Source organism: Cebus imitator, unplaced genomic scaffold (assembly GCF_001604975.1).
Source record: "Cebus imitator isolate Cc_AM_T3 unplaced genomic scaffold, Cebus_imitator-1.0 Scaffold8, whole genome shotgun sequence".
Classification (NCBI taxonomy): domain Eukaryota; kingdom Metazoa; phylum Chordata; class Mammalia; order Primates; family Cebidae; genus Cebus; species Cebus imitator.
In genome coordinates this window covers 7,636,645-7,654,473 of record NW_016107323.1, presented here as the reverse complement: position 1 = coordinate 7,654,473, position 17,829 = coordinate 7,636,645, and the positions used below count along the sequence as shown (strand labels likewise).

The following is a 17,829-nucleotide window of genomic DNA, read 5'->3' as shown; positions in this document are numbered from 1 at the left end:
AAAAAAAAAAAAAAAAAAAAAAGAATGTGACATGACTCAGTAACAAAGATATAAGCTGTCATGTGATGAGAATGACAGAAGGGACTTGCCAGTCACCACGAGGTCCTCTGCATAACACACCACACCAAGAGGTTTCAGCATGAAGGAGGTCCTAGGCTGCGATTCAATTAGCTCCTGTTTAACACAAGGGCAACCCTGGGTTCCTTAACTCTGAGCATAGTGGTTCCTGATTCAGCAATGACACTGGGTTCCAGGATAGAGCATACCCTGCCATACCAAACTCTGTCAGAGCTACTTCCATGGTATGTGGGTGGAATTGGCAAAAACCGAAGGATTCCATGTCAAAGAGCTCTGGAAAGTCCTGGTGTCAATGGCAGGAGCTGCCCTCATCTCAACAGCTCACTCAATAGTCACAAAAAGGAAACGGTAGGGCCGTGCTGCTTTCCTTGATTCCTCTTCCATCACATCCTATCCCCAAACCACACCACTAGTAAAGAACTCCAGCATACTCAACAAAACTACAGGGCTACTCTGGAATCTTTCGCTGATGGCTCCACAGATACTGACAATGATTCCAGGCAATCTTCACTTAGTGGCAAGATTAGACCCAATTTCTATACTCCTGATCCTCTAACCTTAAAATCTGCTTTTTAAGAAAATTTCAAACAAATCCCTACTATTAGTTTATATGCTTGTCCTTTAGAGCACAATCTTTGGTGTCACACAGACGTAAGTTGGAAGCCCAAGTTCCAATCTGCCACATCCTGTGTGGCCACAGGATGCAAAGAAGGAAGGTGTGTGAAGCCTGCCACGTGGGCTCACAGAGTAGAGCTGACCCAGCATGGTGGAAAAGTATAAGGTCCCTGGGGCCAGACCGCCTGGATCCCTGTCCCAGCTCTGCCACTTCCCAGTTGTGCAGCCGTGGGCAAGCTCATTCATCTCCCTGTGACTCATCTGCCACAGAGTGACATAACTGAACCTACCTCCTAAGACTGCCAAAAGGATTTGAAGACATCAGACATGTACAGCACTTAGAACAGTGCCTGGCACCTGCTCCAAGCATTCCAGTAATAGCCATCATTCCTCATAATTGGTCTTCCCACCCTGACTGGACCAGCCTCCAGGACATTCATTACTAAATACATAGCTCATTGAGTGCCCAGTACATACTGGATGCTGCCTTAGAAATAAGGATATAGCCGGGCGCGGTGGCTCAAGCCTGTAATCCCAGCACTTTGGGAGGCCGAGGCGGGTGGATCACGAGGTCAAGAGATCGAGACCATCCTGGTCAACATGGTGAAACCCCGTCTTTACTAAAACTACAAAAAATTAGCTGGGCATGGTGGCGCGTGCCTGTAATCCCAGCTTCTCAGGAGGCTGAGGCAGGAGAATTGCTTGAACCCAGGAGGCGGAGGTTGCGGTGAGCCGAGACCGCACCATAAAAAAAAAAAAAAAAAAAAAAAAGAAAAACTCCGTATAAAAAAAAAAAAAAAAAAAAGAAATAAGGAAAAACAGAGGTTAACAGGGAGAACAGAAAAAAAAAAAAAAAAAAAAAAAAAAAAAAAAAAAAAAAAAAAAAAAAAAAAAAAAAAAAAAAAAAAAAAAAAAAAAGAAATAAGGATATATCACAAATAAAGCTGATGGGCTGCTGCCCCCCACAGATGGTTCCAGTTTTGAATGGTAGAATCCAAGCACTCTCTAGGGGTTGGAGGGAGGTGAGAGCTAGCCCACTGCATAACTTTCAGACTGCATTCCCGGGAGCCCTAGCATTCTTCACTGGGAACAAAGAGGAGAGAGAAGGAGGCTGGGCAGGTGGAAGGCTTCAGGCCCCATCCCTGCTCTAACCAGCAGAGCTTCAGATTTAGTCTGTTATACTCTAGGGAGGTTTCCGCTTCAGACTGCATTTGAGAAAGGGTTTCTATAACTAAAACAAGTTTGAAAACACCTTCACAGAAGAGGGGATCCAGCCCCACCACCATCATGTGAGATCCAAAGTCACGTGGAACCCTAGGGCTCCTGGGGATGCAGTCTGAAAGTCATGCAATGGGCTAGCTCTCACCTCCCTCCAACCCTTTTCAAACGTCTCCCTCATACACATTTGTGTCCAGAGCATCAATTAAGTGAATCACAACTGATGCGTCCCCATCCTGAGTGCGTCCCTTATGCAGACTCCGCACCAGTACCCCATGTGCTCCTCCCACTCGACCTTGCATCATGCCTCTGTGCAAACGTTTACCATCCACTTGACAAAGGGAGATGGTGGTGTCAGTCAGACAAGAAAATAATGGCAAAGCTGAGTTTTGAACCTAGGCTGGCCAGTTCCACAGGCTGGGGGACTATGACAAAGCCACAAACTCAGGCCTCCTTGGGGACTGTGTTGGCACAGAGCCTAGATTGAGGGGTGAGGGATCCACATTCCTTCTGACATAGCCACAAAGAGACCTTGGCATCCTGACCACAACCAGACAGACCCCACATCTGGGGTGATAAGGACTTGAAAAGAACCCACCCTCAAATCAAGCCCTGAAGGTACACTGCGCAGCATGCCTCCCACACAGTGTGGACACCCACTGGGCAAAGTGTTTACAGCTTCTTCCCTGGACAGGCAGCAACCTGGGAGCTGGCCAGCTTTCTCAACAAAAGACCAAGAAGAGAGCAAGGGACGGCCTGAATGTCCAAAAGTCAATCGCACCCACTGCTGGTCATGACAGTGGTGTCACTGAACCACAGAAGAGCACAAAACCATAACAACGGAGGCAGCTGGAGAGCCCGGAAGTGTGATTCCCACCAAGGAGTTTCCCTATTGCACTTCTGCCTGCTTTTCACAAATGTACTTGTTATTGGCAACAAGGCCCCCTTCTAATTGTAACTGTATTCATTTAAAAGGGCTCAGAAATAAAAGTATCATAAACTATCTTACTTTCCATTATAAAATACTCTTACCTTTGTTCTTGAATCAGGTACCTAGATAAAAAGAAATCACAAAAAATTGTGTTAAGTACAACAAAAGGAAGCATTTTCATTGGTTTTTCAGATCTTGGGTTAAAGAGTATATTCACCTTATTAAAGGTTTCACAAAGAAGAAAACAGAATTTCCTTGATCAAGACTTCCTACTTGCATATGTTTGAATCCATGTCCTAATCAAAGAGGTCACACTGCGTTTTCCTTCTATCTTCATTTCCTCCAGGTGGAAGCTCACCACACTAGCCTCAGGAAGCCTCCATGCTCCAAGGTCATTATTCTGTATTTCCACATGGCCTCACTGCCATAAGCACTGTAGAAAGCACAGTTCTTGCACTCCTGGTCACTCTCACTGTACCTGTCCATACTGAAAGGCCATCACTGCTTGACCAGACGATTTCCACAGCCTCCTAACTGGTCTTCCTGCCTCTGGCCCAAGCCTCCTTGATGACAAACTCTTGCCTCCCCAGTAGAGCCAGAGCTGTCTTTCTGAAGGGCCCACTGGGAGATGTGGGGAGGGAAACAAATAGACATGTTTGGAGGAACCTGTGCTGAAAAAGAGCTGTACCTGGATGCCCGAGGGACTACTTCAAGACAACTGTGAGGTCAAGCTAACCGGAAGAATTCACAAGCCTAGATGGCTGACTTACACGAGAGAGAGAGAGAGAGAGAGAGAGAGAGAGATAAAAGGAGGGAAGAGGAGACGGTTACAGGCCAGGCGCAGTGGCTCACGCCTGTAATCCCAGCACTTTGGGAGGCCAAAACGGGCAGATCAAGAGGCAGGAGATCAAGACCATCCTGGCTAACATGGTGAAATCTCATCTCTACTAAAAATAGAAAAAATTAGCCAGGTGTGGTGGCACATGCCTGGAGTCCCAGATACTTGGAAGGCTAAGGCAGAAGAATCACTTGAACCCAGGAGGCAGAGGTTGCGGTAAGCCGAGATCATGCCATTGCACTCTAGCCTGGGCAACAAGAGTGAAATGCCATCTCAAAAAGAAAAAAAAAAAAAAACACACAAAAAACTGAAGTCCAGATAAATAATGGTGCCATGAACCACTCTACTCCTATACCCCTCATAAAAAGGAAATTGGGAAGGGGACCCTTATAACAATAATCATATATTTCTGGCAGGGGGATTGTTTTGTTTGGTTGAGAGACCAGGTCTCACTGTGTCACCCAGCCTGGAATACAATCATAGCTCACTGCAATCTCGGCCTCCTAGGCTCAAGCAACCCTCCTGTCTAAGCCTCCTGAATAGCTGGGACTACCGGTGTGCCCAACCATGCCCCACTAGTTTTTTATTTTTTGTAGAAACAGGGTCTCACTATGTTGCCCAGGTTGGTTCTTGAACTCCTAGCCTCAAGTGATCCTCCTGCCTTGGCCTATCATATGGCTTTTAATCATTGAAAAAAATCTTCCCTTGCCACCCTCCATCTCAACTGTCATGCTGGCCAGTGGCCTCACTCATTTCTTCAGTTTAGGGTTCAGTCACTGCAACCAGAGAAAAGGGGCCCTTTCACCACCATGCCTTCTTCTCCTGTTTCCTGTTCTTTCCTGACAGCCTGTGTCATCTGCCAACCAGAAAGTGGATTTCCTCTTATTTTCTGGCTTGCTTCTGAGAGAGATCCCTTTTTGGGGCTAATAAGATTATTTCTGTCACAGATATGAATATGTTTTCTGAAGATCTCTGTCACAGACATGAAGATGATTTCTAAAGTTTTTAGTTATTAGTAAAGATTTGTTTTTATTTAGGAGACAGATATTATTGGTTACCATCAAAATGAATGAAAGAAAAAAATCAACAAAAGCAAAATATGAGCTAACTATATAAAAATAAAAATTATTTAAAGGATTATTTCAACAATCACTGATACAAAAGTACTGGAGAAATTTAAACTCAAGTGTCAATCACGTACTGAAATTATTCTGTACTTGTCATATTTTAAAAGGGCACAAAGAACAGAAACATACCTAATGAATCAGTTCCACTTCAAAATAATTCTTACCCTCCGAATTTCTGGGCTGCTGTAAAAAGCCATGCTGAGGGCTTCAGTTTCTTCACACTGTTCTAAATTTATTTTTCTGGTGCACTTAACAGCCTGGTTCACCAGAAATGCTGGAAATCATTAACATTCCCAAGGAAAAAGAAAAACAAAAGAGAAGAAATTTTTCAATTGGCCAATGGCAAAAAAAAAAAAAAAATTGTAATCTAAGTAAAACTGTAAAATAAGTTACAACACAGAAATACAATTTTGTTGTTGTTGTTATTTGTTTATGTTTTGTTTTTAGGAGAGACACGGTTTCCCCATGTTGCCCAGGCTGGTCTCCAACTCCTAACCTCAAGTGATCCACTAGCCCTGGCCTCCCAGAGTGCTGGAATTACAGGCATGAACCACTGTACCTGGCATACAATGTTTTAAACAGGGTTTTAAATTAGATTTCAAATAGGTAATACATTTATGAGATTCAAAATTCAAAAAGCACAAAAGGATAATGAGTAAAGTCCCCCTCAATCACCGTCCTACCCTCCAGCTACCACCAGTTCCCTTCTCCAGAGGCAACTGGTATGAAGCTTCTTGTGTATCTTTCTGGAAATATTCTATGCAAATAAAAGCAAATATATATGTAAAAAACATCATATATTTGAATTATTGTTTCTTTCCCCTTTTGGAAACAAATGTACAATATACACACTATTCTGCCCTTCATTTTGTTCACTGAACAATGTATCTTGGAGATTGGCCTGTTGCTACATGAAGCAGCTCCTCCTTTCTTGGGGATAATTAATATATTATAGATGTGGCATAATTATTTTACCAGTTCCCTATTAATGAATATTTAAGTTGTCTCCATCTTTGCTATCACCAACAATACAGCAATCTAGTATTTCTCATATGGGCCAAAATTTCTGTAGGATCAACTCCTAGAAATAGAACAGGTGGGTTGAAAAGCACATTCATTCGTAATTTGGATACAAATTGCTAAGCTGCCCTTCACCAAGGCTGTACCAATTTACAGTCTTACCAGCTATGTAGGTGAGTGCCTATTTCCCCACAGCTTCAGTTTTTTTGAGCTTTGCCAATCTGACAGGGGAAAACAGTATCTCAGTTTGGTTTGGTTTTTTGGTTTTGCAGGGGGTGGGGGGTTGTCTTGGTTTGTTTTGTTTTTTCCTTTTTGAGACAGGGTCTTGTTCTGTCACCCAGGATGGAGTGCAGTAGTGCAACTGCAACCTTCACCTCTTTGGCTCAAGCAATCTTCCTACCTCAGCCTCCTGAGTAGCTGGGACTACAGATGTGCACCACCATGTCTGGCTAATTTTTATATAAAGACAGGGTTTCACTATGTTGCCCTGGCTCAAACTCCTCGTCTCAAGCAATCCACCCACCTCAGCCTCCCAAAGCGCTGGGATTATAGGCATTAGCTGCTTCATCCACACTTTGGTTTGGGTTTAACATACACTGTTCTTGGTGTGTGCAAGATTGTCTTCTCAGCAGAATACATTTTCCTACTGTCCATTACTTAGCTTCTTCACAGGGAGGCCCCTTGGGGATAGGAGAGTCAAGCCTGCTGCCTTCCACTGCCTAGGGGTCCATTCTGCAAACTACTGGAGGCTCCTGAAGAGAGAGGAGCATAGGGAGCACAGGCCGCAGGCCAACTGCATGGGGTCCATCCCGACTTCCCCACTGCCTAAGTGAACCTAAGCAAGAATCTGCACATCTCTGTTTCCTGATCTAAAAAATGGAGACACTAACCTGGCCTCAAGGGATTATAGTGAGGCTTTAAGGGAAAGCAAACGCAAGCACTTAACACAATACCCAGCACACAGTAAGTGCTTAATAATTGTTAGCTGTTGATACACTTTAGAACTTTCCAACAACTGGAAGTGTTAAACAACTGAGAAGGCTGTTTTCTGGTAGTGAGTTCCCCATCACTACAAGTGCTCAAGCAGTGACTGCATGTGGTAGAAAGACTGGCCCTGGGTGGGGAATTGAACTACATGAACTTTGAGGCCTCTTTTAACCCAAAGATTCTGTTTCTAGTTATGAGGCCTATTTAATTATGACTACTATAAATGTAAAGTTGGTGCAAAAATAATTTTGGTTTTGGTCATTACTTTTAATGACCAAAACCACAACTACTTTTGCACCAACCTAATAACAGCAAATGTTTAGGGAGAGAAGAATGGCCACTTTCTTACCTGCAGGGTTATTATCAGTGCACAGAGATGACGTCAGGGACGAAGGAAATCTCAGAAACGAATCTGAGGTCTGCAGAGGAACTCCATACTGCAAACACAACCAACGGTCATTATGGCATAATTAGGCATTCATTCAACACTATCGGGCATCTACAGTGTGCCAAGCAGCACTGCAGGCGTCAGGGACACAGTGATGAGCAAAAAACAGATGTGGTTCTTGCCCACAAGAAGTTCACATCTAGCTATGTTCACCATTTTTATAAGGATGTGTGTTTCTGTGTGTGCATGTTACTGTATTTGTAGGCTTCTTAGTCATGGAATTCCTCTGGAAGAGTGCATGAGACACTGACATAAGGGTTTGCCTCAGCAGACAGGCACCAAGTGACTCAACACAGGGGTGAGAATTATTTTTCACTAGCATTAATTATTTAAATAACACAGTATACATTAAAATCATAAAAATCATTTTTTATAAGTCAATTTTATGAAAGAATGCCTTCTTTCCCAAAACCAAACTCCGCAAAATTAATCTTCAAAACTAAAATTGATATCTATTAGGCTTATAGCCAATTTCCTCAAATTTGAAAGTTTATCCAAATGCTTTAGTGCCAGGAGGAGTATGGGAAACAAGTCCTTCCACTCACTGGAGCTGAGAGTGTAAAGCACTGCAATTTTTCTGGAGGGCAATTTGGTATCAATACTTAAGTTTTCCATTCATTTTTACCAAACTACCTCATTCACAGGAATTAATCAGAGAAGTGTACAAAAATATATGTACATATGAGAATGTTCATTGTGGATTATAATAGCAAAAACTGGAAACATGCCTGATAAGATTGAAACAGCTCAGATACATACACAGAAAAAGAATATTCTGTTTGTTGTTGTTTTTTGAAATGGAGTGTTGCTCTGTTGCCCAGGCTGGAATGCAGTGGCACAATCTCAGCTCACTGCAACCTTTGCTTCCTGGGTTCAGGCAATCCTCATGCACAGTCTCCCGAGTAGTTGGGACTACAGGCATGTGTCACCACACCCAGCTAATTTTTGTATTTTTAGTGGACACAAGGTTACACTATATTGTGGAGGCTGATGTGGAACTTGTGACCTCAAGTGATCTGCCCACCTCAGCCTCCCAAAGTGCTGGGATTACAGGCATCAACCACCACACCCAGCCAAGAATATTTTGTAACTGCAGCTCCAGGCGAGGTGGCTCACACCTGTAATCCCAGCACTTTGGGAAGCTGAGGGTGGCAGATCACCTGAGGCGAGGAGTTTGAGACCAGCCTGGCCAATATGGTGAAACCCCATCTCTACAAAAATACAAAAATTAGCTGGACGTGATGGCAAATGCCTGCAATCCCAGCTACTCAGGAGGCTGAGATGGGAGAATCGCTTGAACCTGAAGGGTAGAGGTTGCAGTGAGCCGAGATCACGCCACTGCACTCCAGCCTGGGCAACAGAGCAAGACTCCGTCTCAAAAAAAAAAAAGTATGCAGCTATCAGAACTAGTTCTGACAAGTTACTTTCCTGTGCTTAAGTTTTTCTCATCAGGTAAATGGAGACAATAGTGCATCCCTCCCAGGGGGGTGCATGAAGTAATGCCTGAAAAGCTCTTCACAGTGCCTGGCACATGGAAAATGCTCAATGGTAACTTTTACATTGTCGTGGGAAGATGCACATGATTTATCACTGAAAAAGGAATTTTCTAGAACAATGTGGATAGCTATAAATCCCACTTCTATACAATACCATATATACATTATAATAGACATATTTAAAAATCAGGAAGAATACATACCAATCTTTTCAAAGTGATTTGCAGTATGAATTTTAATGGATACAGGGATCTTTCAACTTTTACTTATATGCCTCTATACTTTGAACTTGTAGAATTAGTACATGTTGCTTTTACATTTTACTTTGAAAAAAAGATGCTTCCAAAAAAGTTAAGGTTCATTCAAAGTTAATATATGTCACATTTAAAGGTGTACTACTGAATAGACATAAAACAGCAACATCTTCCAAAATCTGTAAAACTAAATACAATTTGGAGAAGATGACCAGGCATCCAACTAATCTACTCCAAGATCTCAGCATTTGGCTATATCTTTTAAGGTTGAGGTGAACAAAGAACTCTGAAGAGACAAAAATATAAGTTTATCACAGAATAAACAACTTTAAATCCTATTCAGAATTCAAATATTCAGATTTAATTTTCATGATCTTTGATTTGCAGGCATGAACATTAAGTTTTTTAGTCTATAATATCAACTCTATGTCTCAGAGAAGCCAGTTCTGCTAGTAACCTTGGAAATTAACTTACAAGGACAAGATATTTGCGATGGGATGAAAAGAATCAATCAAGTTCAGGCTCACCTCATATTTAGCAGTAGAAGGAACATCCAGTTTGGTTGTGAAAGAAATATCTGATTCAGCATTCGATGTAAAACCATCAGCTGTTCTCATCAATGTGTCAAAACTGTTTTCATCAGGCACTTCTGGATTAATAAAGGACAATGCAGGTTTATCTGTTTTTAAAAAAAAAAACAGTATTTTAAATCAGTATAAAATATATGTATAATATGTATGATCTGTATATAGGTTTTGGAAACAGTTTTTGGTAGCACTAGGCTGATGTTAAAAAAAAAAAAAAAAATAGTATATTGGCACAGGTGCGGTGGCTCACGCCTATAATCCCAGCACTTTGGCAGGCCAAGGCAGGCAGATCACCTGAGGTCAGGAGTTCAAGACCAGCCTGGCCAACATGGTGAAACCCCATCTCTACTAAAAACACAAAAATTAGCTGGGCGTGGTGGTACGCACCTGTAATTTCAGCTACTGGGCAGCTGAGACAGGAAAATCGCTGGCACCTAGGAGGCAGAGGTGGCAGTGAGCTGAGAGGGTATCACTGCACTCCAGCCTGGGCGACAGAGGAAGACTGTCTCAAAAAAAAAAAAAAAAAGAAACAAAACAAAGTGTCCTTTACCATATTCACTTCTCCCAGGATCTTTTAAGCTTATTAAATAAACAGGACCTCCAGACTCAGTCTGCTTCTTCTAATAATGGGAAAGCAATAGTTTCTAGCACCTACAAGTAAACAGTACATCAGAAGCCATTAATAATCTATTTCTCCAGCCTCTGGACTGATGAGTCTGCTGTATTAACCTGTAAGGAGAAGCTCTCTCCAGATGGCTATGGGAATGAAAGAATCCAATTTCTACTCTCACACAGCCACCATGAAAGCCCAGAAGCAAAATGTGCTATGTACACGAGAGGCTGGCACGTTCACTGGGCTGGTGTTATGGTAGAGAACCTGACAGTCCCTGGCCAGTTATCACTTCAGATTACAAATCATACAGAGCACAGAGCCTGTTTTCAATCACAAGAGAACAAAACCAAAATCTATAAAAATATTCTGAAAATATGACAGAGTTTAATTGACAAAAGCATAAACATATCTCTGATCTTTGATATCGTGATAACATTTTACACGTACATGTACTTTGGATCAAGACATATATTTGAGCTAAATTCTCAGATAAAAATAAAGATCCTGTTTTCATGCAAATATTCTTAGTAAAAATAAAAGAAAAAAAGGAAATAGAAACCACAGGTAATGTTCAAAGCTGAACCTGATTTTCAACCATTAAACCAGGAGGAAATAAAGTTAAAAAAAACACATGTATATATAGAAACCTGGATTCCTATATATGTCTGCATATTATAAACACCTTTGAGATAAGTATAAGGTTTCAAAAGACAACTACACGAGCATAGTTACTTTTAAAGAAAATGTGCATGCCCACAGGTCTATAAAGTTACTTCCTGTAACCTGTGACATGGTCTCTAAAGATATACACTATACATATACCAAAACATAGAATAATTGTTTTAAATCTGAAGGCTGGGCAAGGCCTCAGATTTTATAACCTCAGCACTTTGGGAGGCCGAGGCAGGAGGATCACTTAAGGTAAGGAGTTTGAGACCAGCCAGGCCAACATGGTGAAACCCTATCTCAACTAAAAATACAAAAATTAGCTAAGTATGTTGGTGGGTGCCTGTAATCCCAGCTACTCGGGAGGCTGAGGCAAGAGAACCACTTGAACCCAGGAAGCAGAGGTTGCAGTGAGCCAAGATCCATGCCACTGCACTCCAGCCTGGGCCACAGAGCAAGACTCTGTCTCAAAAAAAAAAAAAAAGAAAAGAAAAAAGAATAAAACAGGGCCTGGCTCGGTGGTTCACGCCTGTAATTTTCAGCACTTTGGGAGGCTGAGGTGGGTGGATCACCTGAGGTCAGGAGTTTGAGACCAGCCTGGCCAGCACAGTGAAACCCCATCTCTACTAAACACAAAAATAAGCCGGGTGTGGTGGCACACACCTGTAATCCCAGCTACTCAGGCAGCTGAGACAGGAGAATTGCTTGAACCCAGGAGGTAGAGGTTGCAGTGAGCCGAGACTGTGCCACTGCACTCCAGCCTGGATGACGGAGCAAGACTCCATCTCAAAAAATAATAATAATACAATAAATCTGAGACATTTTTCCATTACTTTGAGAAAAACTGTCCAGAGTTTCACGTCAATGTCAAATACTTACAGTTTGTAGTATAAATGCAGAAAATAGATGGATTAATCTGGTCAACAAGTTTAAATACCCTTTGAGGTGGGTTTGCTGTAAAATTCAATGAATAGATGGCTGCTTTTTGACTACAAAACTGGTTGTCACCCCTGAAAATTAAAAAAAAAATACAAAGTTACAAGACATAAGCACACAATCTTAGCAAGATTATTTAAAAATTGTCAGATGCGGGCCGGGCGCGGTGGCTCACGCCTGTAATCCCAGCACTTTGGGAGGCCGAGGCAGGTGGATCACGAGGTCAAGAGATCGAGACCATCCTGGTCAACATGGTGAAACCCCATCTCTACTAAAAATACAAAAAATCAGCTGGGCAAGGTGGCGTGTGCCTGTAATCCCAGCTACTCAGGAGGCTGAGGCAGGAGAATTGCCTGAACCCAGAAAGCGGAGGTTACAGTGAGCCGAGATCGCGCCATTGCACTCCAGCCTGGGCAACAAGAGCGAAACTCCGTCTCAAAAAAAATAAATAAATAAATTGTCAGATGCTTGCACTGTATAATGTTAACAGTTATGTGGAGGATATTTATGAAAGCATGATATTACATTAGAATTGAATCCATTTTTTTTTTTTTTTTTGAGATGGAGTCTCACTCCGTCACCCAGGCTAGAGTACAGTGATACAATCTTGGCTTACTACAAACTCTGCATCCCAGGCTCAACTAATTCTCCTGCCTCAGCCTCCTGAATATCTGGGACTACAGGTGTGCACTGCCACACCCAGCTAATTTTTGTATTTTCAGTACAGACAGGATTTCACCATGTTGGCCAGGCTGGTCTTAAACTCCTCATCTCAGGTGAGCCACCCGCCTCAGCCTCCCAAAGTGCTGGGATTAGAGGCATAAGCCACAACACCCAGCTGATCCATTTTTATTTAGTTATTCTGTGTTAAAATATTTTGCATTTGGGCCAGGCAAAGTAGCATGTACCTGTAGTACCAACTACTCAGGAGGCTAAGACGGGAGGATCACTTGAGGCCAGGAGTTCAAGGCCAGTCTGGCAACACAGTGAGACCCTTATCTCTTTTTAAGAGAGAAAAAAAGTTTGGTATTTAGAACTTTTCCTTCTAATGGAAAAAAAAAATTAAAGCAAGTAGAATAAACTTTAAGGAAATCTTGTCAAGAATGTAGATCAGGATATAATTTTGATATCAATGAACCTTATAAACTCTGATAGCATCAATTAGAAAAAATTTTGCGGACCTTCAGATTCTTTGTAAGTACCCAGAATAGATCCAAATTCCTTGTCTATAGAATAAAGCTGTCTTCAAATGATTTTGAGAGTAAGAGTCATCTGGAAGGTTTAATGCTTAGAAGTTACGGTACAAGGCCAGGCACAGTGATTCATACCTGTAATCCCAGCACTGTGGGAAGCTAAGGCAGGTGGATCACCTGAAGTCAGGCATTCAAGATCAGCCTGGCCAACGTAGTAAAACCTTGTCTCTACTAAAAATACAAAAATCAGCCAGCCATGGTGGCGCGCACCTGCAGGTCCAGCTACTCAGGAGACTGAAGCAGGAAAATTAGTTGAACCTGGGAGGTGGAGGTTGCAGTGAGCTGAGATTGTGCCACTGCATTCCAGTCTGAGCAATGGAGTGAGACTCCATCTTGAACAACAACAAAAAAGTTATAAGTTAACAACAACAAAAAAGTTATAAGTTAAGTCTTTAACCAATCCCAGATTTGACAAACCCCAATCAATTTGCTATAGATATGGATATGGTATAGGCCAAGTATCATGGCTCATGCCTGTAATCCTGGCACTTTGGGAGGCTGAGGAGGATCACTTGAGGCCAGGAGTTCAAGACCACCCAGGGCAACACAGAAAGACCCCCATCTCTACAAAAAGTAAAGAAAAAATTAGCCCAGCATGCTGGCAGATGCCCATAGTTATAGCTACTCGAGAGGCTAAGGTAGGAGGACTGCTTGAGCCCAGGAGTAAGGTTACAGTGAGCTATGATCCTGCCACTGCACTCCAGCCTGGATGGCAGACCAACACCCTGTCTCAAAAAAATATAGAGGCTGGGTACGGTGGCTCACACCTACAATGCCAGTACTTTGGGAGGCCAAGGCAGGAGGATCACTTGAGTTCAAGATCAGCCTGAGCAACAAAGCAAGACCCTGTCTCTATAAAAAAAATAAACAGATAGATCGATTGGATTAATAGACAGACAGACAGATAAATGGTATGTAGAGTCATAACAAAAATGGGACCATATTCTACATACTGTTTTAAGGCTTTTCTCAATATATAATACCTAATATGCACTTGCAGTATTATACTAAGTAGCTTCATTGTATACCAGCTTAATAATATCTCCCAATTTGTTTGACCAATTCTCTACTGTTGGTTTAGGTTTCTAATTTTCCCCAATTATATGTAATGCTGTAATGATATCCTTATACATACATCTTTTTTTTTTTTTTTTTTGAGACGGAGTCTTGCTCTGTTGCCAGGCTGGAGTACAGTGGCTCAATCTCGGCTCACTGCAACTCTGCCTCCTGGATGTTCAAGTAATGCCCCTGCCTCAGCCTCCCAAGTAGCTGGGACGTGCCTGGCTAATTTTTTGTATTTTAGTCGAGACAGGATTTCATCATGTTGGCCAGGATGGTCTCAATCTCTTGACCTCATGATTCACCCACCTCAGCCTCCCAAAGTGCTGGGATTATAGGCGTGAGCCACTGTGCCTGGCCTACATACATATTTATGAGTGTCTCCAGTTATTTCCTTAGGATATGTTCCCTGAAGTGAAACTGCTAAACCAAAAGGGAGGTAACATTATTTCAGGCTTCTGAGACACACTGCCAGATTGCCCTCTAGAAGGGTGAAATACACATCCTCACCAACACTGTGGTAAGAATGCCTATTTCCCTGTACTCTTGCCAAGACTGGATATTACCATTCAGTTTTTACTGGGCCTTAAAAGGTAAGTAGAAATCAGACAGGAATGGGAAGCAAATCCAAGTGCAAGAACAGCAATGGTGGAGGCTGGGTAATAACTCATGGTCTTTGGGAAACTCTGAGTACCAAGGTTGGGCTGGAGTGGATTCAAGACAGACAATAGCAGGCGATACGTTCTGAAAGAAGGTGGGAATGAATCTGAATCCAGGCTAGGGAGTCTACAGGTAATGACAACTTCTGAAGGTCTTTCAGTGAGTGCCTGATAGGATGAGATATGATGAGTTCATATAGCTGGGGTAGGGATGGACAACCATGAGGGCTACAGTGACGGAAGGCTCCAGAGAATGGGACTCCTTAACTCCCCTCTAGTCAGCCAGCTCCCCAGTCCTGTGCAGTACTTCAGTATCATCACCTGATCTAGATACTTCTCCCTAGCTCCACTGTCACAGCTTTTGGGGAGGGGCGGAGAAGGTAACCATTAATCCTTGTCTCCAATAGCTTTTTACTTGGTTCTTTGCCACCAGGCTTGCCTTTGTGATCCACCAAACATGCTGCTGCAGAATTATGTAAGATGGGAATCTGATCCTCTTACAACCCAGCCCCTGGGGACTTTAGGGAAGAGTCCAAACCCCTCAGCATACACACAAGGCCCCTGGGGACCTGATCCCTGATCTCTTCACTACACTCCTCTCACTCCACCCCTCTCTGGCCACACTGAGTTACCTGTAGTTAAGTAAGCAAGCCATCCCACATCCCCCCATCTCTGCCCATGTAGCTCCCTTGGCCTAGAATACCCTTCCCCTCAGTCCATGCTAACCATCTTCCATGTGTCCTTCAGGACTCAGCTCAGCTCCCATTTTCTGAGGAGTATTCCTTAGTGAGGCTGAGTTAGACACCATTCCTTTGCCTTCTCACCGTGCTTGATGCAGAAACTCCACTCCTCTGTCTCCCTTACTTGATGGTAAGCCCTTTGAAGGCAGGAGAATACCTAACTCATCTTTATGTCCCTGGTGCTAGCATTCAGGAGGTGCTCAAGAAAGGTTGGGGAGAAGGGAAAGACTGCTGAGACAGGAAAAGGAAAGAAGAGGTAGGGGTCAGGGGAGCCTCCAGGTTTTTGGCCTGCTATCTGTCTAAAAGACTAATGCTAGAGGAAGTCAAAAAGGGACACTAGAAAATCAGAGGCGGAGGGGAGAAATTCATTCATCCACTCAACTCATTCTTTTTCTCTCTTTTTTTTTTTTTTTGAGACAGAGTCTTGCTCTGTTGCCCATGCTGGAGTGCAATGGCATCACCTCAGCTTACTGCAACTTCCACCTCCTGGGTTGAAGTGATTCTCCTGCCTCAGCCTCCCAAATACAGCTAATTTTTGTATTTTTAGTAGAGATGGGGTTTCACCATCTTGGCCAGGCTGGTCTTGAACTCCTGACCTTGTGATCCACCCACCTCAGCCTCCCAAGGTGCTGGGATTACAGGCATGAGCCATTGTGCCTGGCCTTTTTATTTATTCTTTTTGACAGTGTTTCACTCTTGTCACTCAGGCTGAAGTGTGCAATGGCTCAATCTCAGCTCACTGTAACTTCCACCTCCCAGGTTCAAGCAATTCTCCCACCTCAGCCTCCCAAATAGCTGGGATTACAGGCATGTGCCACAACACCTGGCTAATTTTGTATTTTTAGTAGAGAAGGGATTTTTCTATGTTGGTCAGGCTGGTCTCAAACTCCCAACCTCAGAAGATCCGCCTGCCTTGGCCTCTCAAAGTGCTGGGATTACAGGCTCAGGCCACAGCACCCAGCCTCCACATATTCTTAATGAGGTCCCACTATGTAGCAGGAGCTCTACTAGGGACTAGTGGTAAAGAAGTAAAGAAAACAGTTCTTCTGACATTCATGAGGCTTCCATCTAATGGGGAAAACAGGCACTAATCCAATAAATTTACCAATAAATTTACAAATTATTAGATGACAGAATTGTTGGTTTAATAAATATAAACATTTTACGAATTGGAACTTACATAACAAGAATACCCAGTTAATTGGGATTATGACTCTTGGTATGGTTATTTCCATATTTAGCAGAAAGTCACAAGCAAAATTAAAAAAAAAAAAAAAAAAATGTGGCCAGGCATGGTGGCTCATGCCTGTCTGTAATCCCAGTGCTTTGGGAGGCCAAAGAAGGGTTGCTTGAGGTCAAGAGTTCAAGACAACCAGCCTGAGCAACATAGCAAGACCATACCTACACCACAAAAAAGAGAAAAGAAAAAGAAAAATTAGCCAGGCATAATGGGTTGGAAGTCTAAGGCAGGAGCAGCACTTGAGCCCAGGAGTTTGAGGCTGCCCTGAGCTATGATCACTCCACTGAGCTCCAGCAGTAGGCCAGCACGAGACCCTGTCTCTAAAAAAAAAAAAAAAAAAAAAAAAAAAAAAAAAAAAAATAAAAAAAAAAAAAAAAAAAAAAAAAAAAAAAAAAAAGGACATTCTTAAAAAATGGCCCCAAGTTGGAGCAGAAATCTCACTTTCAGGCTCCTGTATTTACTAAAGGAGGAAAACAGAATGATTTTCAACAAATACTGAAACATGCTACAGGCCAGGTAGCCAGAAAATTAATCTGACTACAATGCCCTGTTCCCTGAGCATTTTTACAATACTAGAAATAGACTCAGTTTCCCGTTGGTCAATAAAATAGTTTCTCACAGGAAAAATCCATTGTACTTCTAAAAACGGTTCACCTATGAAGTATCAATTGCTAAAATTTGCTGTAAGGCTAAATTAGCTATCGCTGAATACTAAGTTGGTCCCACCCTGAATTAGTGAGCCTCTTCTAAGCTCTGCTAGTTTTTCAAAAAGCCTTGAAGCAAGGAGCATTGGCTCATGCCTATAATCCCAGCACTTTGGGAGGCTGAGGCAGACAGATCACCTAAGGTCAGGAGTTTGAGACCAGCCTGACCAATATGGTAAAACCCGACCCTACTAAAAATATGAAAATTAGCCAGGCATGGTGGTATGTACCTGTAGTCCTAGCTACTCAGGAGGCTGAGACAGAATTGCTTGAACCTGGGAGGCAGAGGCTGCAGTGATCCACAATCGCCCCACTGCATTCCAGCCTGGGGACACAGAAAGACTCTGTCTCAGGGGGAAA

General features: G+C 42.7%; 1 protein-coding gene across 9 annotated transcripts in view; it reads right to left on the bottom strand.

Moving 5' to 3' along the window:
* The window catches only part of TCTN1 (tectonic family member 1), a 40,744-nt gene that overhangs the window by 14,897 nt on the left and 8,018 nt on the right, over positions 1-17,829 (bottom strand). For 5 of the 9 annotated variants that reach the window (XM_017542151.2, XM_017542141.2, XM_017542160.2 and 2 more), the window contains 5 exons: positions 11,758-11,888; positions 9,540-9,691; positions 7,164-7,251; positions 4,972-5,081; positions 2,944-2,964 (listed from right to left, as the gene is read on the bottom strand). In XM_017542151.2, the coding sequence (XP_017397640.1) occupies positions 2,944-2,964; positions 4,972-5,081; positions 7,164-7,251; positions 9,540-9,691; positions 11,758-11,888 (502 nt within the window). Of the gene's footprint in view, positions 1-2,937; positions 2,965-4,936; positions 5,082-7,163; positions 7,252-8,639; positions 9,692-11,757; positions 11,889-17,829 lie in introns of those variants that run through there. The other 4 variants (XM_037743412.1, XM_017542189.2, XM_017542177.2 and 1 more) reach the window with 3 other exon arrangements.